Source organism: Channa argus, chromosome 5 (assembly GCF_033026475.1).
Source record: "Channa argus isolate prfri chromosome 5, Channa argus male v1.0, whole genome shotgun sequence".
NCBI classification, from domain to species: Eukaryota; Metazoa; Chordata; class Actinopteri; order Anabantiformes; family Channidae; genus Channa; species Channa argus.
The window spans coordinates 9,826,577-9,850,637 of NC_090201.1; the positions used below are offsets into that span (position 1 = coordinate 9,826,577).

At 41.8% G+C, this 24,061-nt stretch overlaps 1 protein-coding gene across 2 annotated transcripts; it reads right to left on the reverse strand.

Moving 5' to 3' along the window:
• Positions 1-37: 37 nt before the first annotated feature.
• LOC137127417 (RNA-binding protein Musashi homolog 1-like) lies at positions 38-22,110 on the reverse strand. 2 transcript variants are annotated; one of them, XM_067504368.1, is made up of 14 exons: positions 21,953-22,110; positions 21,418-21,458; positions 20,598-20,679; positions 20,375-20,459; positions 12,424-12,465; positions 11,882-11,974; positions 6,578-6,626; positions 5,778-5,860; positions 5,453-5,570; positions 4,559-4,639; positions 3,943-3,999; positions 2,761-2,817; positions 2,450-2,595; positions 38-2,335 (listed from the first exon to the last, which is right to left on the reverse strand). In XM_067504368.1, the coding sequence occupies exons 1-14, from the start codon at positions 22,015-22,017 to the stop codon at positions 2,294-2,296; spliced, it is 1,041 nt and encodes a 346-aa protein (XP_067360469.1). In that variant the 5' UTR covers positions 22,018-22,110; the 3' UTR covers positions 38-2,293. The 2 variants fall into 2 exon arrangements, with proteins under 2 accessions (XP_067360469.1, XP_067360470.1); XM_067504369.1 differs by lacking the exons at positions 11,882-11,974; positions 12,424-12,465.
• Positions 22,111-24,061: the final 1,951 nt, after the last annotated feature.

A 24,061-nucleotide genomic window follows, 5' to 3' on the forward strand; every position in this document is an offset into this window, starting at 1 on the left:
CAACATTATAGCAAAAAAAATAGAAATTACAGTTAAATGCTTAAGAATAATTTATTAGGATTTTAAAATTGAAATTGTCAGAAAAAAGAATAAAAGAAAGGTGTTGCTGTAAAGCCTGGCGAGGGACAGCCCAAATCTTAAACTGTAACCGAGCTCATGTAGAGCTACAAGCTCCACTCAAAGCATTGGCCCTTTAACTTACATCAACACAACAAAAAGACATCATTGAACTCAATATACAAGGGGAACAAGATCTCAAAACAGAAAAATATAGTTTCTTTTTTTTCTGAAAATAAGTCTTAATGCCGCAGAATTATCCACACATCGTCTGCTATTACCAATAATAGTACTATTTTCATTTGTCAGGTAAAAAATAACTTATTGCTTTATTGTACGTTAAAAAGTTACAGTGTTGGTGTCCAGCAGTAGTTTTATGTCGTGCCCCAGGCGGTCTGACAGAGGAACTGCTGGCTGGATCAGGAAGTTTTCTGCTGTGCTGAACATCAAACAAGCTGAAACAAGAAGAAGGCTGAACAAACAGGCTACATGTTGTTGCAAATGTTGGGTTTGTTCCAGCTTTTTGAATTTTCCTGCCAGCCAGTGTTGTCTGAACTAAGGTCCTGTATCAGGGCCGACTGGGAGCGAGACCCTGTTCCATTTCTGGTTTCCTGCCCAAACCCCCTCTGTTCATCACTACAAGGAGCAGCAACTGTATATAAACAATTAATATGTTGGTTCCAGAGGAGCACAACTTTATTAAAACTAAATATGAAACCGGAGGGAGGCAGGGGAGAGGAGCAGATGAGCCAAAATGGAACAGGATGATCTTTTTTCAGTACCAAAAAAAAACAAACAAAAAAAAAACAAAAGGCAAAGGCTCCTTCGTTGCCAAAAGTAGTTCCATATTACACCTTGACGTATGCTCACAAACACTCACTCACACACACTCAGACGCAATCACATGCACCTTCAAAAGTGAAAAGAGGACAGAACATGATCGTGATGTTTTCTACAGTTGCTTCTCTGAGAATGTCCTTCATTTGTCTTTTACGGTGGAGAACACCGCAATACAAGAACTGTTTAGAAAAGAAAAAAATAAAGAAACAAAAAAAAACATTAAGTGAACCGCGCAAAAATATATATATAATATTTTCAAAAAAGAGGAAGTCAAGTCATCCCTCAACCCCGCAAACCCTTAATTTTGTCTTTTTAAGCTTGTTATTATTTCACAGTCCATCATCTTAATCATCATCTTAGTTTCATGAAGACACAGGAAACTGGTTCATCCCGGTGTAAAAGGTATAAAGTCAGAGCTTCTTCATGCAAAATGACGACTTTGTAACAACAACTGTTATTTACTGAACAACAAGCTGCTGGAAGTTTATTTCTCAGCAGCTGTCGTTGCTAAGGCAATGCTGGAGTGGACTGGCCAACAGCGTACATATATACCATATGTTAACTGATAAAAGTATTGAGAAGGCCAGTCAAAGTAGTAGCCCATCCAGTCGAATCCCTGTTAACCCTCCAAAGGAACCAATGACATGCCAGTTCAGTAACCCCTCCAACCCCCCTCACCCCCTCACCCCAACGTCTATGTACAATATCTTACAGGAAGACATAAAAACGTTGCTTTAAAACCAATTACAGAATAAAATACCTTACAGATTATCATTATTATTAATAACAATATTACAAATGTTTTGTTTTTAAAGACTACCAAAATATACACTTTTGTTTTTCCATGTTTCCGTGATGCTTGAGTTTAGAAAAAAAAAAAGGACTTTGTTGGATTTGTTCTTCCTTTGTTAGAAATGCTTTTCAGACTCACACAACTTGTTTTCCCTCTGTTCAGTAACAGCTTTAAAGGATTTCATGATGAAACAACATATCACACTGAAACACAATTATAATAAAAAAATGAAAATGAAATCAGTCCTCTGTGTCTTTGTCAAAGATGAGAAATGTTTCCTTGGTGATTTCTTTTTTTCTTTTTTTGCAGTTTTCTTTTCTCAGCTTCAAAAAAAAAGATAACAGTGTGGAATCTAGTAATTAGGCTACATGAGGACAAAAAGAGGAGAGACTGAGACGTTATGTTGAAGTGAGATTAGTACAGCAAAACAAGAGTTCAGGATTTAAAAAGATATTCAGTCAATGGGTGGAGTCACAGGGAGCCAGGAAAGCCCAGCAGAGCCTGTGGCTGGCCAATCAGGTTGTGCCATCACAGGGCAGCCAGCATTGTGATTGGCTCATCAGCAGAGGAGCAGCCCTCCCGTCTTCAAAGACCTGAGTCGTCTCAGTGGTAGCCATTAGTGAACGCAGTAGCAATCAGGGGACCCTGAGGACACGGAGGCAACAGTTAATACACTTCCTATTAGTTTCCTGAGTACATCTGTGCAATCGTGCATGTATTTGAGTGCGTGTGGGAGAGACGGTGGGGGGTGTGACCTACCCCGAGACCATGGCCGAACCCTGTGCTGGGGGCGGGGCTAGTGGCGCTGATGTAGCTGCTGACTCCTGAGTCCTGATTGGCTGCAGCATACAGGTCAGCCATTGGTCCAGGGCTGCTGGTGCCCAGGAAACGTGAAGGGGTGGAACCTAAGAGATGGGAGACAGGTCAAGCTTCAACACTAGAGGGCTTTATACACACACATTTCTAAAAATACCCTTTTATTTGTCCAGGCAGGCTAGTCTACCTAAGGCAAGCATACAAACTTGTATGTTGACACACTTGTTGTCTCAGCATGTCTGACACACACATACCTCTAACTACTGCTGCTGCGGCTGCAGCCATTGGTCCATATGCAGTCAGGGGAATGGCTGAGGGACACAAACAGACCAAATTATTGCACAGATGTGAGTCATCCTGGATCACTTTCAGATCATAAGTAATAATCTACAGCTCAGTGTTGGTTAACCTGACATCTGCCCACACATCTGTCATCTGATTTATATCCAACTGGTGGAAGGGGATAAAATCACAAAACCAACTGCTCCAGTCATACATCATCTGACTGTCAGCTCTTTAGATAAGGAATGAAAGGTTTTAAACATGGAGGACGAATTTTCCAAGTTAAGATCAGAGCCACTAGATGGCAGTGTAAGGAAAGAGCTGCAGGAAGTGACTGTAGATCTAGTGTGTTATATCTATGTGTACAAATAAGTTAACATTAAATAATCTTTTATATAATCACCGATATTAATATATGATTTCAAATTAATTCATTAAAATAATTAAGTTATTGAAATATGGTTAATTGCAATTCAATGTATAATATGTATAATTTAGTTTAATTATAATTTAGTTATGTAATATTAAATGTTTTTTTCATCCAAATAAATAAAATAATCCTGTCTTCACATGTATTGTCACACTGAGCTCCTGCCCAGCAGTCGCTGTGGAAAAAATAAATGAATGAAACATAACGCCAGTCACTGAAACCACATCAACACTCTTCTTGTCTTGACTTAGGAGTTCCCCCACTCCCAAAGTATACAGCTGACTGCCCTAATTTTAGCTTTGACTTTTGTTTGCACATTTTACCTGACTATTATCATTTTTTTATAAAGACTGATTTTACATAAAACATTTGGTTATAATCCTATTTAGATGAGTGGAATGATAGATACAACCATAATGTCTGTACAGTAGCTATAAAACCACGCCCAGCATCTGCTTAGCTTATCTTGTATTATTTGGCACACCACTGGCCAAAAAAGGGTAAGCAAAGTATTCCACGAAAAATTCAAACCATTAAAACAGGTTGGTGAAGCCAAAAGATATTTTGTTTGTGTATCACAGTGCATTAACAAGTTTCTCAGTTGTCCAAGTTTAACATATATAGCAGCAGTTTCATTGCACACAGCAGCACTTTATTTTCTTTCTGCTGTAAAAAGCCTTAGTTTTTTCCTAAGAGGCTCTTGGAGGAGTGAGAAGCCACTGACCTGTCAGCTCAGGGGGGTGGGATGATGTCAGGAGGGGGGTCCTCTCTAAATGGAATTCTAGAAACAGAGAAAATATAGAGACGGCGCTTTGTAAGTACAATCACCATCCCCTGGCAAGACTACAAAGAAACACACACACACCCACACACAGAGACACACACATACACAGAGACATGTAGCTATAACACTAACATGGACGCCCAAGCACAGAAAGTTAAAAATCTTCTGTGAGGATGGGTGGGAAGGTTGGAGCAAAGGAAAAGGAAGGGCAAGACAGCCGAACGAAGGGGGTTACATAAGTAAATAAAATAAACACAGATAGGCAAATACAAAAAGGTAAAAGCTTTAAGGCATTGGGGGATCGTTTAGAAAAAACACAAAAAAGTCAGGAACAATTTGAAAATCCAACTGATATCTTCAAGCAACTAGATACCAAGGAGATATTAAGTGTCTGTCGGTCTGTCTGTATGTGTATGTTTTTGTGTGTGAGTGTGTATTCATCCACGTGGCTCCAAGCCCAGTGCTCACAGCTGAATCAACTACATGCCTGTATCTTTTAACCTAGATCAGCAGGCCTGCAGACAATGAAGTAGATCTAATATTTATTCAGACTTACCTGGGAACTGATAAGTGTAACCAGGTGCAATTCCAGAGTAACTGCGGCTGGTGTAGGTAGTAGTCTGAAAACCTGGGTAGCCTGTCAAGGAAGAAAAATTATTATATGTTGTGTAAACTTTTCTGTAACCATTATTAACTATGAGGCACTTTGTATTTAATTTGGTCTTCCCATTTTTCTCTCTGCCTTCATTTTAATCTGAATATGGAGTTAAAATCTCTACAAGTATATATGTAAAATATCCAGTAGAGGGAGACAAACAACCATTTGTGTAGCTCTCAGTTTGTTTTCACAGTCAGAGCTCTTTCAAATATTGAATTTTCATTTGATATTTCAGTGAGTAGAATTTGTCCCCCTTCAGTCGATGACCTCTAAATTTGAGATAAATCGTACTTTTGTTCACTTAAGTTGTACATAGCTCAGGGAAAATTGCCAAAACCAAGAAACCAGTTGTCAACTGGATTTCAGTCTTATGAACATGTAAGGAACCAATAAAACAGTTCACGGGTTGTTTTTTTGTTCTAGCACAAAGATCAGAGGCACTAAAATGGTCCAAATATCTAAATTTACAAATGTATTTTACGACTCATTGGGTGCGTTCCAGATGAAAAAACAAAACAATTAATGGGCCTCTTTCAAATGCCAAACATTTCCAATGTTTTAACAATGTAAAATGTTCAGTATTTTGAAAACCAATTCAGATTTTTTTTTCGAAGCAATGATAATAATTTTAAGTATAGATTTTTACATAAAACTGTGCTTCGATGTCGTGCTGTATCGTTTGTACTCTAAACCACAACATTTAAAGCTTCGGAATGAAACCTATCAGGAGGGTGGTACATTTGCTTTGGCTACAGTGTGTTTGCCTCGGGTATATTGGATTTTACACCTTACCAAGCATGCCGATACCCAGCATGAAGGCATCCATCCCATAAGGCATCACTCTGGAGCGGCCTCTGGCTGAGCCTGTCGGTGTCATCACCTCCTTGGGCTGGGCCTTCTTACATTCCACCTAAAGCATAAGAAATAAATGTTAATTCCATTTTTGGTAAAAAGCATGAGAAAAAAAAAGAAAACACAGCACTTGAATCATAAACTCTTCATACCACATCAGAAACACATAGAAATCTAAATGCAGCTGAAACAAATCGTTTGATCACTGAGTGAAAAAAGTTAGTGAAATATGTTACTGATCAGGTTTTTCTGCTGACATGTGTACCATTTTATTGTTGATCTCATGAAAGTGGATCTCACACACTTTCTCCACCACGTCCTCATTTTCAAAGGTAACGAAGCCAAAACCTGAAAACACACAGACAGACTTTTTATTCCAACACTTGACATCTGCCATTATTGTGTTAATAATTCTGTTACAAGTACATGTATCTGACAGATTTCAGCTGTTATATTGATTAAAAAAAAGAAAAAGAAAGAAAATATCACATTTCTCTTTAGAAGATTCTTCTACTGGAAAAGAAGCAAAATGTTTTTTACAAAAAAAAACTATGGCTATGAGCACATAATATAATAAGTGTGTTTGGGCAAATCCCCCCCCCTGCCTCATCACCAGTTTTCTACCAACAAGCAGCTGAAGCCATCAGCACGGGCCTCGTCTGGCTCGCCTGTCAATCAGCTGTTGGCATCATGGAGAGATGGGGCGTGGTTCATCAAAATCTGAGCCCAGATTTACTGTCTACTATCAATGATGTCACCTGGTTTCTTCCACACTCCTCCTCCTAGCTCTCTTTCTTTCTTCACTCATTAACTTACACCCTTACATGTAAACACCCTCATGGTGTGTTGCAACCCTCAGTGGGCGCTGCACTTTTGTCTCACACAGAGAGGGCAAAGATAAATGAAACAAGAGGAGATGATAGATTTAAAAAAAGTTCAATTTTTTTATATCACCTACTGACTCATGCTGTGTCTCCTTTCTTTAGGGGAGGACAAGTCCCACTTAATATGTCAACACATATTAACGTGTCGCAAGTGTGTATGATTCTATGTCTCCATATGTACCTCTGTGTCTGTTGGTTGTTTTGTCGAACATGAGCATGGCATCGTCGACCTGTGAGAACAAAGCAAAGAATAGATGAGCTTCAACCTATTAGACACACACACACACACACACACCCACACAGAGCATTACACAGCATGGGGTGCTATTGTCCCTCTTTAGCATAGGAGTAAGAGAGGAAAACAGATGGAGAGGGTTGGGGAAGAAGGGAGGGGTGACAGGTGACAAAGGAGAAGAGAAAAAGGAAGAATGAGAGGCAGAGAAAGGCAGAGGGCGAAGGGGAGATGGGGCAAAGGGGAGGCAGAAAGCTGTATAAAAATAAAATGAAATACAATCTATCAACATGCAATAGAAGTGAATATTTCCCCTCCAAGACGCGCTGAAGGAAATTCTTTTCCATTTTTCACTCTGTCTCTGTCTTTCTCCGGAGTTCTCACAAACTCTGCCCTGCTCTCTCTCTCGCTTTATTCCACTTTCATTTGTTCACCCTCACTGTCTTTTTTCCCCTCTTCGCAAAGTTTACTATTCCCATGGAGACCCTGTAAAGAATTTCAATTAGAAGAACTCGGCCCCCCTCCCAGCTTATTTCAATGAATAGAATTGGTGGTGGGGGGTGGTGGTGGGGGTGGGGGGGTTAGCGGAAAAGAGAGGGAACGAAAGCATGTGACAGAAAAAAAAAACGGGAAACTGATGAATAATAGGGTTTATAAAAAAGAAGAGAGATGCTAAAGTTTTGATGTAGAATGGAAAATCTGTCAGTGAACATTTTAGATCAGAAAGTAGAGAACAAAGTGTACGCCGGCCTTTGTCAACACACTCTCCTTTTATTCTCCTTCTCCCTTCACTTTCCTTTTTGCACTCACTCCACTGCCCTATTCATGTCCCCCCTTGTTTCACCCTCTTTCCTCCCTCCCTTACTTGTCCTTCACTGGCTGGAAAGTTATTCTACTTGAGCTCTGACGGCACCAGGAAAGAGAGAAGGGAAAGCAAGGTCTGAAAGATCACTGATGTGTTTTTGGCTAACTGAAAAAGTAAGTATTACGAATACATCTCCCAAGAATCTGCGACATAGCGTTCCAACATCACACGGGGACGCATATGGACTATGACTGCACTGCTATTTTCATGAGGCAGCGAGCTCTGCAACTCAAACCAGTGTAATATGAGTGGCAGTGGCCTCTGGATGACCAGGCCATCCGATTTATAACCTTTGCCTAAGATGAAACACACAAACCAACACATAGACACAAACTGATTACATCTGTTCCTGTATGTTTACCTATAAATGTGAACAAAAGTTGATTTTTCCAAATTATGGTGCTTCCTCACACTCCCTGGCCCTTTTTTTAACTCCCTGCTTCATCAATATATAGCTTGGACAGACACATTCTCCGAGAACTTCCTCCTCTTTCTGTCCTTCATTCAGTTTTTATTTCCCCCCCCCTCCCTCGCTCCGCAGTCATGCCTTCCTCCTTTCCAGCCGTCCAAACTCAATGACACAGCATAGAGCCAGGGAACAGGACAGTAAGTAGACAGCTGCAGGCCAACATGTTATCATAAGAGTAGAGTTACATGCAGGGCTAGCCATCCTGTTAGCATTAGCTTCATCAATGCTGGAGGGATGGTTGACTCTGCCAGTCCTAAGAGCGTGGAAGCCGTGCACCTGAGAAGGTATATAAAATACCATAAATGACTTCAATAAGAGTACGAGAGTGTGCTGACTTGCAAACAATTCTGTCACGTGTGTGACCGTATGCTGTGGTCACACACCAGCCCCTTGCCCTTGCCAAAACAAATAAGAAGAAGATCTCCGATGTCCACTGCCCAGGGTGCTGTAAGACAATCTGATTAGATAGCTGTGGGGGTCTGAGATTGGCTTAGCAGCGGCTCAGTCGCTAACAACTCAGCATGTATGCAGAGAGTGGAGAAAAGTTAAGGTCATATTCTCATGACGTTCTGTCCTCCTCATCTGTACTGAAACCACAGTGAACTGTGCAGCGTCAAAAATATCCAGTTTCTAGTGAAGCGTACAGCTATTGTCTGAAGAACAAGTGTTTGCTGACAAGTCCATTACACTTTTTTTGCGAGATTATGAAAGGTGGCATTCACATTTTTTTCCCCTGCTGTCTCCTCACATCTCCCTCTTTCATTCTCGCTCTCACTCCCCGGCCATCTCTCTCTATAAACAGGCCAGCAGACAAAGTGTTCAGTCAAGCCTCCTAATCGCCAGCTCACATGGGTGAGTGGAGTCCCAACTTTTCCCGTCTGCCCTGTCCATGCTGCATTTTTCGTCTTATCCGCTCCTTCCTTCGCTTGCTGTTAAAACATATTCTCTCGTTTTACTTCAGTGTGTAACAAGGGGAATTTCAATGGCAGTTTTTCCATGTAAGGTACTTTCAAGAATGCAGTAAAGAAGGTGGGATAAAAAGGCAAGAACAGGGATTTCCTTTGGATTAAACATAATTGACTGTATGACCGGAATACCTGAAGCGCTAATTATCAAATTACCTAACTGCACGCCTGATTTCCAGTTTAAAAAGCATTTCACAAATCCACACAGGCTCTATGTTCAACCTTGACAGACAGAAAGAAAGAAGGCGTCCTCAACTGTCCACCAGGTTCACAAGGATTTAAAGACCTTCACTTCAGGATTCAGATTCATTTCTCATAAAAACATGGCAGCTGTAGTTGTACTTGCCCAGGGACATTTAGCAACAGGAGCTCAGATTTGCTCAATTACGAAACCACACACACGCAAACACAGACTTCTGACTTCTTGGTTTAGTTGAAACACCTGATTTGTCAACTGAGCTGCTGTTTCAGGCCAGTTTAATGATCTTTGCCTAGGTGTACTTTCAGTAGTATACTCCAAAAAAATAAACTTCCTCACATATCAAAGACTTGCAAAAAATGCATAGTGCATTCTGTGTATTCCTTTGCAAGGTGGTGCCACAGTCTGAAAATAAACAGGACACTGAGTCCTACTCCATCTTAACCTGCACCTTGTAACCAGGCTCAGATAATAAACAAGAAATACCTTCAGCTCAGCAGGAATGCACTGTGGGATTGGAGCGATCCATGATACAGCTTTGGTCTCATGTGTCCAAACACTCCAAATATTCCCTCATCCTGCGTAGGGAGTGTTGTCTTAGATATGAGCGTTTTTAATCACCAGGGAGCTGGGAGCACCACAGCGCTGCAAACAGCCATTTTATGAAGCACGTTTAGTAGACATGACACAACATCCACCTTTACGATGAGTTAAAGTGTGTTATGGTCACACACATAATCCAGATTGACCAGGATCCACAAGCCAGAATTAGAAGACATTGTTTGAATTTGAAACCACACCTGAAATATGGTCACACCCCAAACATCAGTCAGAGGTCAAATGAGAAAAAACTCAGCCAGACATGAGGTGCTTCCTGCTGTTAATTTCTTCCAACCCATTAGGCCTACATCCTAAGGCAGAGCTCATATCCAGACTCTGCCCTGCTCGCCAACCTGCGGCAGATCCACACACTTAACATTTGTGACAACTGGATCACCGGCTGTGCGTGCAGTACCGGCTGTTTGTGTCTAGACAAATGTGTGCAAGCGCACCTCTCTTCACAGCCACAGCGATGCCACTCGTTTTTGCACACACTCACACACACGCATCCCTCTTTCCATTCATGCAAATACGCACTTCTCACACATTTTTTAAAGGAAACACAAAAACACTGGATTACAGTGGGACAATGGACGAAAGCAGGTCACCACGGCAACAAGCAGAGAGGTGCTGGAGCTGGGTGTGTGTATGTGTGGGATGGGAGGGGAGTTGTTGTCTGAGGTACTGATTCTGGGGAAGATGGGGGGGGGACTACAGGAGCAGCTGTTGCATTTGATTAGTTATTGCTGAAGAGCCCAAACTCTCCTCAAACAGTCCCAAACCCCCCAAAGTGTAGTTAGCTAAAAAAGTAAGTGAACATTTAAAGCAAGATGGACACTTTGATATATTTATGGTCCATCAGCTTTGTGTTTTTCTGCTCACTATCTCAACATTCCTCTTTTTCTCTGCCCTTCAACCCTTTCCGACTTCCCCTCCCTCTCTCTCTCTTTTAGTCCCCCGCCATCTCCCTCTTTTCTTCCCCTCCTCTTGTTGCTTTTTTTCCTTCCTCCCTCGCCCCGGCCACTCATCTCGTCTCCACAGCATGTGTTTGCCTTTCACCAAATTTCATTCAAAGGAGCTGAGCAGGACAAACGTAGAAGCCAGCAATACTAACATGTGATCGGAAAAGAGATAAACCCACTAACTAATGTAGCAGTCAGAAAACACTGATAACCACTAAGCATTTTATTCCTTTTCTTTCAGTTCTTTTTGTCACTTTCAACACCTTTGTAACATTTAAATTTACAAATGTATAAGTAAAAGCTGCAAGATGTCAAAGTGATATATATGGGCGACTAACGAGTAGTCTTTCAAAGATAATTTAGAGCAGTGATTTCCACAGCCACTAAGAACTACATGGAAAGATTGTGGAGTAGCTCAGCTAATTCGATAAAATAGAAGTTTTAAATGGATGACAAAAATGTCCACGTATTAGACACAATTTTACATGATGAGTCAGCTATAACACGATCAAGTGGGCAGAGAAACAAAGAGAATAAATAAATCTTTACAATCATTCTCCTAAGCAACAAAGGACCGAAAACATATAATAGTCACAGACACACCATTTAAATGATTGAAGTAACATAGCTTTATAGCAACAGCTCTAATGAGAGGACTTTCAGTTTAAATAGTTACCAAACTACTCAGTTATCGAAGAAAAAGGGTTAGATCAAATATTGTAGATAGTAATGGATAACCAGTTGATATGGTTAAAGAGAGGAATAAATGGTCGACACAGCTCAAATGGGACTGTCGACTGAAAGGGCTGAAATCAGTCAGTGAGAATAGGAAACTGATAATAGCAGACATAGCTAAGATAAAAAAGAAACATGGTTAAAATATGTAGCTAAAAGTCATGGATAAATAACTGAAATAGCTAAAAATAACTTGAAGTTGTTACAAAATCCAGCTTCTGCCACTCCAAGACGCTGTACAAATGTAAACTCAGCCAAAGTTCAGTTGTCTGAAACATGTTTTATAGCTTTTGCTGTTACTTCTAACATATACATTGTTAAGAATTCCAATGACTGGATTTGTATCATGACGAGTAATGTCTGTGAGGGGGACACCAGGCTCATACAAAATTAGGCTGGGAACCACAGCATTAGAGTGTGGTGTCTCCAAACAGAAACCAGATTTGCATATAGTTTACCTTTCCGAACTGGTCAAAGTATTGCTTCACATCTTCGATGGTGGTATTGACTGACAGTCCTCCAACAAAGATCTTCTTTGTCCTGGTCACCAGCTAGTAACAGAAGAAGAAGGAGGAGGAGGAGGAGAGATTGTTTACCACTAATTACATTAGGCAAGGGTTAGAGAGCCTGTGTTGGTGTTTATCTGAGTGCAAAGAACATCCAGCCTAAATCAGTTCAGTTTGAGATCTGTTACATTTAGTGCTCATACGGTGTGTGTGCATACAGATTTCACACCTGTGAAAGCTGTATGCACACGTATGTGCCAGTGTGTATGTGTGTTTTTCTGTGTAAAAAAATATTGGCAGTTGATGGTGGGAGGCTTGGAGGGGATAAGGTCAGGGTACAGGGTCAGGGTGTCAGGTTGAACAAGTGGAATGCTGCTTCTCTTTAGTCATGAGTCTGCCTCTAAATCCAGGCCGACCACAGCTTGGTGATTAGGGGTGACACATGACATCATCACTACTCCTGCTTGCGGTTAAGCTCTTAAGTGTGCACTTACCTTAGGCTGGGCCCGGCGGGGAAACGCCACCTTCGGGTCAATCTGCGGACCACAGATGAGATAAGATACTGTTAAAAGTTATCCAAGATGGAGGGAAAGGATTCCCTTATGAGAGTAATGATGTACATATTTCAAGAAGTTCCGGTGTAAATGTGATTGCAGTTTTCATTGCAGTGATGCAGTGATGATTCATGTACTGTGATGACTGTAGTAATACTACTGCATTACAGATAGTAAGAGGATTCAATTTGAAGTGTGCAACAATTTAAATGTAACACTTTTTTGTTGATAAAACTTCTAATCCCTCACTCTTTGTGGTGCCAACATTTTCTGTCATTAAAGGGTTGTTTATTTCCAACCTTATTCATGTAGAAGTACTGTAGAAGTAAAAGTGAAAAAACAGAACTGGCCATAAAGCAAAGAGAAATATTTCATGCTTTACATATTATACAGCTTCTTTATGAATTATTGTGTATTCTTCAGCCAAAAAATAACAGACCTCATAAAAACAAATATAAATCTGATGTCAATTATATTTGGAGTCATTTAGACCCCACAGCACCACTAAAAGTCCCTCTGTTGTAAAACTGCAGTAACAGAAATTAGGATTATTTACTTAGGGAGGATTTGGAAGCAGTAGTGCTGTCAACACTTGTCACTCATACAGAACATGTGAAAATCTATTGCACATGTTTCAAAGTTGGGATCTCTAAGACCACAAACCAATTTCAACTGTAATCTGTAGTAGGGGTCTCAAACATGCAATAAAATTATTTGAAAATAGACAAGACAGTTTGGAAATAAAGGCAGCCTGGGGTTCCCACAACCACCAACAAACATTTTTATGTTTTTTCTGAGATTTAGGAGGTAGATGACCATTTCACTGCGCCCACCTCAATTAAGACACTAAATCTCTACCTGCTCCAGATACAATATGCTGTTCTGAACCCGATCCTCCACTTTGTTAATTGAATTCCCCTCTGAGCAGCCAAGAATTATGACACTGTTAACTAACCAGAATTAGTTCTAACACTGAGCCTCTAAGTCTGAACCATCTGAAGACCTACTAGTCCAAAAACAGAACGTATGCTAATCTGTGAGTATGTAAGGTGGACCCTTGTTTGTGCAAGCCCTAAAAAGTCCAAACACACCAGCCGAACAAACAGCCGTATGGAACAAAATACACAGTGAGACGTGAATGTGAACATTATATGAATTGTGTGTTGAGACACAACTAAATGCATCTTAGCCACAAACTACACAGTGCAGGACAGTCTGAATCCAAAATGAGCATTTAATATTCCGAATACATTTCACATGGATTTTTTTTTTTTAAGTCTGACAAATCCAGACAACACCCATTTTGGATTAGTCAGATTTGACTGTATCCATATTTCTCTGCAGTGGAATGTCTCAGCAGTGGTCAAGGTTACAGATAAAATTAGAATTAAATGAGTTTTGAGTGAGCTGGCCTTTAATAATGCTAAATATGCAAAGCCCAGTCTGGCATTTTACATTTGCGTGGAATCTCGTGCTATTCTCACTCAAGCCAACAAGAGAGATGATTTTAGGTCACAGGACCTTGTAGTGTATTATGGTCTTAGTTTTCCATCTTTGTTCTAATAATTGGATGTGTGAAGTGAAAGCCCTTGTCTCGCATAGCCACTGTCAGATTTATTGAATTGATATCGGCAACTAAAAGGAGCCAATCAAATGGCCAGAAATAGGTACTTATAATGTGAACAATACACACAATGCAAGGGAGGGCGTTCATTCAATATTCATACAATCCTTTCATCTCTTTCCTGTGATAATTCCCTGCTTCTGATGACAAATCTACAGACCAAAATACCCCACAAGGACCTTTAAGTGCCTCAGATTTACCACTGATTCAAGAGCATAAGGCTGTGTAACTAAGGTGCAGCTGCAGCGTCCTTGGAAGGGATTGCAGAAGGACTTTGCACCTTGAAGTGGGACACAATGACGAGAAGAGTCATGTCACCTCCAGCTGGTCTGAGCACAAAGACAAAGGTGACAAGGACACGCAAAGCCACCGGCAACTATTGGCGACAACATAGCACACACAAACAAACAGAGCGTTTCTTACAGGACCTGTGCTTAGTGGGTCAGTGCAGCATTGTAGATGTGTGGCTTCATGCTGTATAATTCCCAACAAAGTGACCTATATGCCAAATGGTTTTTATGCTCAGGAGGCAAAAATATAAGACAGTATAAAACACAAATACTGTAAATGGCAAGTGCAGATGTAGCTATTTCTACATACTGCAAGTTTTTGCAGTAAAAGTGAACCAATATCAGGGAAAAGCCTCCAGTTTTTCGGCCATACATTTATTACATCTTCTAACAACATTAAAAAGACAGAAGCTGCAGTAACCCCTCAACCAAACCAAAAAAATTCCTGTGAATACTACTAGAAAAAACGATAATGTACTGAGTCATTATTAACTACGGTATTGTGCTATTTTGTGTTGAATATATATGTGGCCAATGTTTCTATTGACCAGAAAGCACCGAGAGGTAATATCCTTTTGTGTTCAGGTCAGCCCACCTGCCTTATACTGTTTTAACACGACTAGGGGACAGGAGATGCCCTGAGGCAGCAGAGATACAGACCATGACAGTGACAGCGGTCAGAACTGACTGTGACATTCGACACAAGGCTGCAGTCACGGATCAGCTGCCACAAAACTACAGTAAAATATTCTCAAGAAATGTGTCTTTGGAAGCTCAATGCAAACAATTTCCAGCAACAGTTTCACATTAGTATGTGGTTATTCTGAATATCGAGGAAGATCAATTTAATCTTTCATTCGGCTTGGAAACATCAACATTTTAATCTTAGGAGTGGGTGATCAGTGTATGTTTAACATGACAAAAAACAAAAATAAAATAATTGTGTATGTGTATATATGTGTGTGTGTGTGTGATCTTTATTCGTGATTTGAATAATTAAATACTTGAAAAATCATTACATTGACAGCAATGTTGCAAATACAACGTGAGAAAATCACAGATACTATGGTACATACGGTAAATCTCTAAAGGTTGACTAATTTAATAAGGCATCTCATACTTCACATGTTGACAAAGCACAAATATTTCATTACTGTTATCAGAAACTCTTAAAAACTGCGTAAAATACAGAAGGTTACTAACTACGCTAGGTTAGGCCTAATGCAACATCTGTAGTAGTGCTACTACAGCTACAGTCATGCCATGCTGTTAAAAATCATACCACTTCAGCCAAATAACAGAATATATTTAACATGTAATTTTTACTTCTGGCTGTACTCAGAGGAAGGCAATAATAAATGAAAACTAAAGCATCTATCAAACTGGCGGTTAGCCTCGAGGGAGACAGGCCACAAAGCAAAAAAGTAAAACGTCTTAGCCAGGTCACTGTTTGCAACACTCAGAAATAGCTCTTCAGAGGCTTGACACTTGGGAAGTGGCCCTGGAATGTAACAATCCCAATCAGATTGGTGAAGATGAAACCCATTACTAGAATTAAAACCTTTCTATGAAGAAAAAAGTTGCTCTTCTCAGACAGACGAAGAAGAGTTATGACTGAGTGTTCGTAAAATGGTCTGACTAACATCCTGCTTCATGACGTCCAACCTCCCCTCAATCTAAGCAGCATAGTGACGGCAGAGCCTAGAATATGATTTTAGTGGTTTAGCTTTTAAGACTAGACTAATCTACGACCAATAGTCACCTCATGTGGCCCAGCGCTTCCACCAGTGTAACAAACTGGAAAACAAAAATAAAAATAAAAAAATAGACAGTCAAATGAATAGGAGAGAAGAGCCAGGACGTGAAAGAGAAAATGCACAGGGAGAAAGAGGAGGCATTCATTTGGAAAACAGTCAGCCCATGAGAAAGTGGGCCTGTCCAGTGTAGCGGTGCAGCGGGGCCATCCCAGCAGGCAGCCCCTCTGATTTCATTAATTAACAGGACAAAGAGTACAAAACAGATGGGCCCGTAGCGGAACTGGGGCTCCTGTGCTACCCCCACAGGCACACATACATACACACTCAGAACCCACATAACACAGTAACATAACAAACACCAACCACATATACAAAGTGACACATTTTTGTAATTAAATAGGCAAAAATACAGAAATTTGCACAATAACCCACCTCCTCCATCCTACCGACAATAGGTGTACTGCGATAATGTATCAGTCACATACAGACATTGAGGCGCTGACACATTGGCCAACCTGCCAAGACATTCTTGCAACAACACAGCAAAGACCCACATTGATAAAAAAAAGCACCACAGGCTGCACCATTATGGCAATATAATCAATATAGGCTAAACAAAAAGCTATAAACAGAAGAAGAGACAAAGGCAGTTGGCACGTCGATTCACGCACACAGAGTGAGAAAGGGAGACTTGGTTTGGGCTCAGGCCAGTAGGGTCAATCTGTACAGCCGAACAATGGCACAGTAATTAGTTAACGAAGCTCACTAATAAGGACCCCACCCCCACCCCTTCCACCTAACCCCACCCATAACCCTTGAAGCCTGCTAAAGTACCTCACCAGGGTGGGTTTGTAAAGGTGGTCTTGGGGCCATGGGTGGTGCACATGGCGAGACTGCCCAGCATCCACCTTCAAAGCAGATCCAGGCTTTATCCCCCTCTGAAGGACCTCTGAAGCCCAATCTAGTTTGTTTCCCTCAATCCGATTAACTGCTTTCAGATCCATACTGATTATAGCACAAGAGCTGCCCCCCCTCCCTCCTCTTTCTCCTCTTTCTCCTCTACCACCTTCTCCATCCCCCTCTCCAGTTTTGTCCACATCAGCATTAACAGCTAATCTCCAGTCAGGAGCAAGGAGCTACTGCTAGCATCTAAACTCTCCACTAACCAGGTGTTGGACCAGTAGCCATGGCAGACTGTGGTGCAAATGTCCACAGAGGCTTGTGCTAACATATGTAGTTACAGTGCATGGCTATAGATGAAAGCAGCTGTATTAGCACCACACTGATAAATAGTACTGTTCCACATGGTGGAACCAAGAGCAGCAATTACTACCTACTGTAACACACTTTAAAAAGAGCATTCCTATTTTCTGTATGCACAAAAATAGAAAAAGAAATCATTTGTATATTCCGTTTTTGCCATTCCCTTCTACAAATGTATGTTTTTTTATTGGTTAATATTGGTCCAGCATTACACTTGGGTTTTGTAGGACACTGACCTATCAATATGGCCATGGAATGGAGGAAGTGCAGAATAATGCATTGGTTATAAGTACACCACAAATAATAATATGCCACAATCTAAAAAACCCCGAACTGATCTGATGGAATGAAATGTGGTAATATTTCAGAGAATATCGGATCTCGTCTTTTCTCCTTCCCGTAACTGGTTCCAGCAAAGCTTTTCTCTGAGAAAACAAATACCAGTTGTGCCCTTCTTCTCTGTCCAGAGAAATACAGCAGTACACCAGTGCCCTAAGGCCATCCTCTGCCCCGACAGGAAATCTAACCTCCAACCAAAACAGCAACCTCGACAAACCTCACTCCAAAAACAAAAGAGTGTGTTGTATTTGTTGTATTTAGATTTTGAGCAAAATTCACTATGAACAATAACTGTAATGCTCAATTGACATTTAGTCCATGGCCTTCGTTTTTTCTAAGGGTAGATGAAACAATCCTGAATGTAACAGGACTGTAAATGTTTAATACCTCTTGGAACCACTGACATGGACCTTGCACCGGTTAATTCAGTTTGTATCTCAGCCTGTGTCCTCACACAGCACCCTGTTGCTCTGTTACATCCTTTTACCGCACGTTCTTCGTCTCTCTCCTTCCTGCTTCAGGCTTTGGAGTGTCTTTTCTCACAAACCAAAGGCTCAGCATAAAAAAGGAAGAGAAAAAAATCAGAGCAGAGAATATTCTTCCTCATTCCAACAAGGAATGTCTTCAAATCTCAGTCCAGGTGTGAGGCAGACACAAAGTGCAGTGTTACAGAGAGGTTGCCACTGGTTTTGTTAAGCTATGTAAGTTATTAAAAATACTCAAATGCTGCCTGTTATACCAAAAATTGAACTCTTAAAAATCGAACTCTTAAAAGATAAAAAAGTGCAAATGGTATCACTTAATACAGCGTCTGGAGTAAGCAATGTGAGCAGTGAGCTGCTTGCACAGCGTTCGGTCATTTTGGATGAGTTATATTTCACACAGTGTCACATATTTAGGTTATAAGAATAAAAAAAAAACTGTCTGTAGATATATTCCTATCTTCAGCTCTACAGCCTTTCCAAAGCGGAGATTTACAAACATTAAACCCCCCCCCCCCCCAACAGGAACGACAAAATGGCAACCATAGCCTTGTTTAAAACGCTTGGTTGGTTAAATGGTTCCACAGCGTGCTTTCTTCGCACACTGCAGCCGCAACAACCTGAGCATCCAAAGCTGCATTTGAGTCGTTAACATTATTATTGTTTAGCCTTATGCTGTATTTTGGTTTATAATAGGGAAACGCCTAACCCCACCAGTGGCCTGCCAAGCTGAGCTTCCAAAAGCCTCTGCCTCCAAACCAGCATTCACATCTTACATACAGCAAACACACACACACAGGCTCTCTAAGGCTCCAGCAGTACCTAGTTTTAAGAGGTAACATGACTCACTGAGAAACATTTTACAGTTGCTTGGAACTTGCTTCCAACCTAACTGAAGTAATTGACATTTTACCAGCAGCAAAACTCATTTTGAAATAAATATTACTGAGTAGAAAGAATTAGATATTTAAAAAATTGCTGCGACTTCATACCTGTCATCACACCCACAAAATCATAGATATTATCTCAAACTTGCATACACATAAACAAAGTGGAAAAGTCTGTCATGGCATATATTATGTCTGTGTGTCAGAGCTCTGCTGCCCAACCGAGCCTGGTGTCTTAAGTTAATGCAAAATAGCTGAGAAGTTGTTATGGAGACATAAATCCCATCGGGCTGTGCAGTTACAGCACCGTCTCCAGTGGCTGGCGTCACCCCCGGCAACAGGCTTGCTCCAACAACTAACCAACTCTACCTTTCTCCACCCTTGGGCTCTGCTCGGTTTCTGTGCCACAGATTTTTACTCTCAAATGATCCTATTGTGTACGTGTGTGTGTGTTAAAATGCGCATGTGTTTATTTTTGTTTGTGTGGCTGGGAAAGGCCACAAGTTGACGAAGACACACCCAGTCCCCATTACAACAACCAAACTACAAGACCAAGACAGAAATACTCACACCTTCACGGATATGTAAAGAGGAGCCAAACGTTTTAAGAAGTTTTGATGCCAATGAATGCATCTAAAGACTAGCCCTTTGTGTTCTTTAACATCTATTTGGTAATTGCCATGTCTCATTTACCCATATTTAAATTTTCATGTGACAGCAGTGTATGAAGAAAAATCACAGAGAAACTCCTGATCACAGTAGTCGTTCAAATACAGCTTCAGCATAAATCTTGAAATGCAACTAAGACTCATTTGGACCTCACAAGCTTCCTCTGACATAAGTTTAGGAACCACTGTCACAACTGTTTCCTTAATCTAACGCTTTTCCTCCTTAAGTTGCCACTACCAAAACCGGTTCTGTTATTTTCTATGAAAAAAAAAATCTTGTAAACTCCCAGCATAAACCTTGTGAGAGTTTTGCAGGGGCTCCTACCCATTCAGGTCCCCAGGTAACCATGGCAATATAGACCAAGAAAGAACGCTTTCATCTTGGCGCCCTGAACCGGGATTTGGAGGGGGAAATGAGCAGAGAGAGGGAGGAGGAGGAGAGTCGGGGGGTGGGGGGGTTGCTCAAAAACGCACTCGTCAACTTTACGAGCCATACGGTGGGAGGCAAAATGCACTGGGGGGGGGGGAGTTGCCCGACACAAGTAAGTGGCAGCACGCAGCTCTTCAAAGGCAAAACTCACCGTTTTGGAATCCAACTCGTGTCTGTTTTGCGCCAAAACCTTCTCCACACCAGCTTGTTCTGCGTATGTTACAAACCCGAAGCCCCTGCAAAAAAAAAAAGAATAGAAAAGTAATCCAAGCCACAAAAATTAGAAAGCAAACTCACGACAGATTGAACGGCCTCATGGAGAAGCATGAGGCATCCAGTGATAGGACGGCGGAACGCACACGCCTCCTTCTTACCTCGACCGCTTGGTAACGGGATCCCGCATCACCATACACTCCTTCACCTCGCCAAATTTACAGAAGTACTCCTTCAAGCCCTCTGCGAAGACAGCGGGGAAACGTGATTAAAGAAAAGCAAAAATGAGAGACTTTCCCTACAGGCCCTGGTGAGGTGATGTGTTGGCAGTGGCTGGAGAGAGACAATGGGGTCGGGAGGACCACGTTGTGTTTGTGTCCCTCCAGTCCTCAGAGGAGGTTATCTGGCCACTCAGCATTACAGCCCATTAGGCTCTGCAGATCACAAACAAAGCTACACTTGGTGACGATTGGTGTTTTGACACAGCAGCATTAGAAGTGAAATAATAACGAAAGGAGCCGTTGCTCCAAGAATAAGCTGTGTTCATGCACCAGCCTGCGCTCACGGCTCTTAAAATAAATGAATGGCTTCGATGGAGTGCAACAATAAGGAAAACAACACAGCAGCGTGGGCATCCAAATGAGCTGGAGTTCTGCTTTAACGCTGGATAATCGACCAATTCTAATATAAATGCCACAATGTGTTATTAACTGTGTAACAAGTGCACAGGAAAAGGCAGACAAGTCGTTGTGTGTGCACGCATTTCCACTGTTAATCCCTTACGTCTCGGCAAGTCTAAACCCTAGAAGCTGATCCTTACTGACTAGGAGGCTTTGATTTAACTATTTACACGGTTTCTGGTGAAGTTCACCTCCCCACTCAGGTAAAAAGGGGGCTATTATCCTACTGAGGCAGATGCATATAGGAGTAAACATGAGGGTTGCAATGAGACTTATTAAAGTAGCGTGCGGGACAGCTCACCTTGTGTTGTCTGCCAACTCAGACCCCCGATGAACATTTTGCTGAATGAGAAAAATACAAGCTGTAAGTCACACAGGATAACACGCGTCTCTCCAGCACAACACAGACACACTGAGGGAGAAAACGCTGAAAATTATATGTAATGTAGCATCAATAAACTAAGAAGAAAGCATCGGCCATGTTGCGAAGTCACCAATCGGCCAATCGGGCCGTTATAATCCCCTAGAGGAGGAAAAAGAAGGACAGGATTGTCCAGATGATGGAGGAGAAGTTGCAATGTGGCCTTGTGGAGGAAAACCGACACAAATAAACACACAAAAAAGGGGGAAAACAGGCGGAAAGCATCTGCGTCTCCTCTGCTGAGCCGATCCATCCCACACACACACACACACACAGAAAGAGAGAGAGACACAGCGTGCTTGTCTTTTGTCTCGGCGCGGCTCCGCTCCCGCACTGAACTCAACTTAAGTCCAAGGTGAACTCAAACCGGGCCGAGAGGCGAGCAAAAGGCAGGCGAGCGGACTGAGGCAGTTACCAGGGGTCGTGGGGGGAGTTGTCCGTGCTGGAGGACAGGCTGCTCTGGCTCCCTTCCGTATCCATTCTGCTCTCCGCTGGTATATTCCCGCACTGTGAGGCGAGGAGAGGCAGTGAAGCTCCACTGCTGCTGCTGCTCCAGACTCAGGGGCGGGCAGCCGAGGGAGGGCGGGCGGGGGGCAGGAGGGAGAGGGGGGTGGGGGTGGGGTGGTTGAAAGGAGGAGGGGTGAGCGAGGAAACACACACACATTCATGCATGCACGGTCAGAGAGAGACTCCACCTCCACCTCATTTTCCCGTAGCCTCCTCAGCCTCGGACCTCCCCTCCTCGCTGCACGTTGCCTGCCTTTATTCACGCTGCCAGTGGCGCTCTGTGTGTAGTGTTTCCCCGCCGTTCGTGTCATTGGTTGCTCACAACATCACGGCCCACTAACGCATTTTGAACGCTTTCAGATCTACAGTGGCTTTTTTCACTTTAGCATTGTATGGAAAACAAGCTAGACATACAGGCAAGGAACCAAAGGGAAAGAAAGAAATCATACGTATGCATCTGTGCAAGACTAGTTTCAATTATCCACGAATAACTTGCCACTGACTAATTGTTCCACGTCAACCAAATTTATGAGCTGGTTTGGAAGTGTTACCAATGGAAAATTGCTTTCCTGCTGCGCCTGGTTAGGCCTCAGGTGAAATGAGGCAGCTGTAACCAGGATACTTGTTCCCAACCCACTTAGCCTTCTGTGCTCATACTAGATTACATAAAAGAGCAAGGTTGACTATGAAGTCATTCTTGTAGTTGCAGATGGCATAGAGGTCAGTGAGGTCATATGTCCTGTTTGATATTCATGTTATGTTATGTTTTATGTTATTTTATATGTTATGCTATGTGATACAATGTTATTTGATATTACATAATCAGATTTGATGATTATTGTGTATTTTATGATGTAACATAGCATGTAACATCTGATGTTGTAGATATATGATGTAATCTAAGGTAATACAATATGGCTCTTTCACCATGCAATCACACCGGGTCACATCACAATGCATCATGTAAGAGCCATATTGTAGAATTACTATCTCAATTCTATGTATGATCAGATTGGATGATGACATAGTATGTGATTTACAGTATTCAGTAATTTACTTCAGTTCAAACCTCACTGCACACTTATCGTAAAGTATAGATTATGAGATCAGACCCCCTTCTGTGCTGATTTTCTTAACCACTATCATCATCATCATCATCATCTCCACATTTAGCAGTTCTCTCATAATCTCATATATTCGCACTGTCGGAGATCCTCACCTTCTGCCAGTCACTCTTGCCCAGATCAACCCTCATATAACCCTCACTCTGTTCCTGCTGCCCAGTTCTCATCCTAATCCATCACATCTATAACAGCTGTGATCACCACTCTACATCCCTTGTAGAGGTCTTACACAATCACAGTTCAGTACATATTCAAACTTGTTTTACCTACTCCCAGTCTTTCTCCACTAACATGACAAACCCTCCTGAGCAGCTACAAGCGGTTGATTAGCAGTCCTAATTCTAAATCAGCAAGGGCAAGCCTAGTCAGCTGAGCGGTTTTGTCACCACAGTGGCTCTGACAAAAGTGAAACAAGTTAAGTGCTTAGAACATTACACTTGCAACAAATGCACTTAACTCATCAGATTGCGACCTTGATGCACTGGAGTCAAAGGTTCACAGGATGTGCATAAGGCAGTCAAAGCAATTGATTCGTGTGATTTTCTATACATTTAGATACAGACATCTGGTTTGAGTAGCACAAACTTTTAAACAACTTCTTGTCTCTGTGTGTAGCAAGTTGGAAATGAATCAGAGACTCAAATGAGTCCAAAATGTCGCCGTGCACCTGATTGAAAGTTTTTTGTACCAGTGATGAGTTAACATTCCCAGCAGCACATGATGATCTGTGCATGTGCTGGTTCTGAGACTGGCCACAGGGTGTTTGTGTGTGTACGGCAGAGTGGGGCAGTCAGTGAGGGGAGGCAGATCAGGGGGAGGGTGTGACTATGGCCTGGTGGACCATAGCGAGGGAACAGTATGTAGGACAGGGCCTTGCACTTGCTAACCTATCC

What these genes read in the sequence shown, in the direction of transcription:
- LOC137127417 (XM_067504368.1), bottom strand. Translation starts at nt 22,017, where the DNA reads ATGGATACGGAAGGGAGCCAGAGCAGCCTGTCCTCCAGCACGGACAAC. An exon ending in CCCGCCGGGCCCAGCCTAAG is followed by an intron (nt 11,975 to 12,423) that starts GTAAGTGCACAC and finishes TTCTGTTACTAG; the next exon opens with CTGGTGACCAGGACAAAGAA. An exon ending in GCTGGGTATCGGCATGCTTG is followed by an intron (nt 4,640 to 5,452) that starts GTAAGGTGTAAA and finishes CTTCCTTGACAG; the next exon opens with GCTACCCAGGTTTTCAGACT.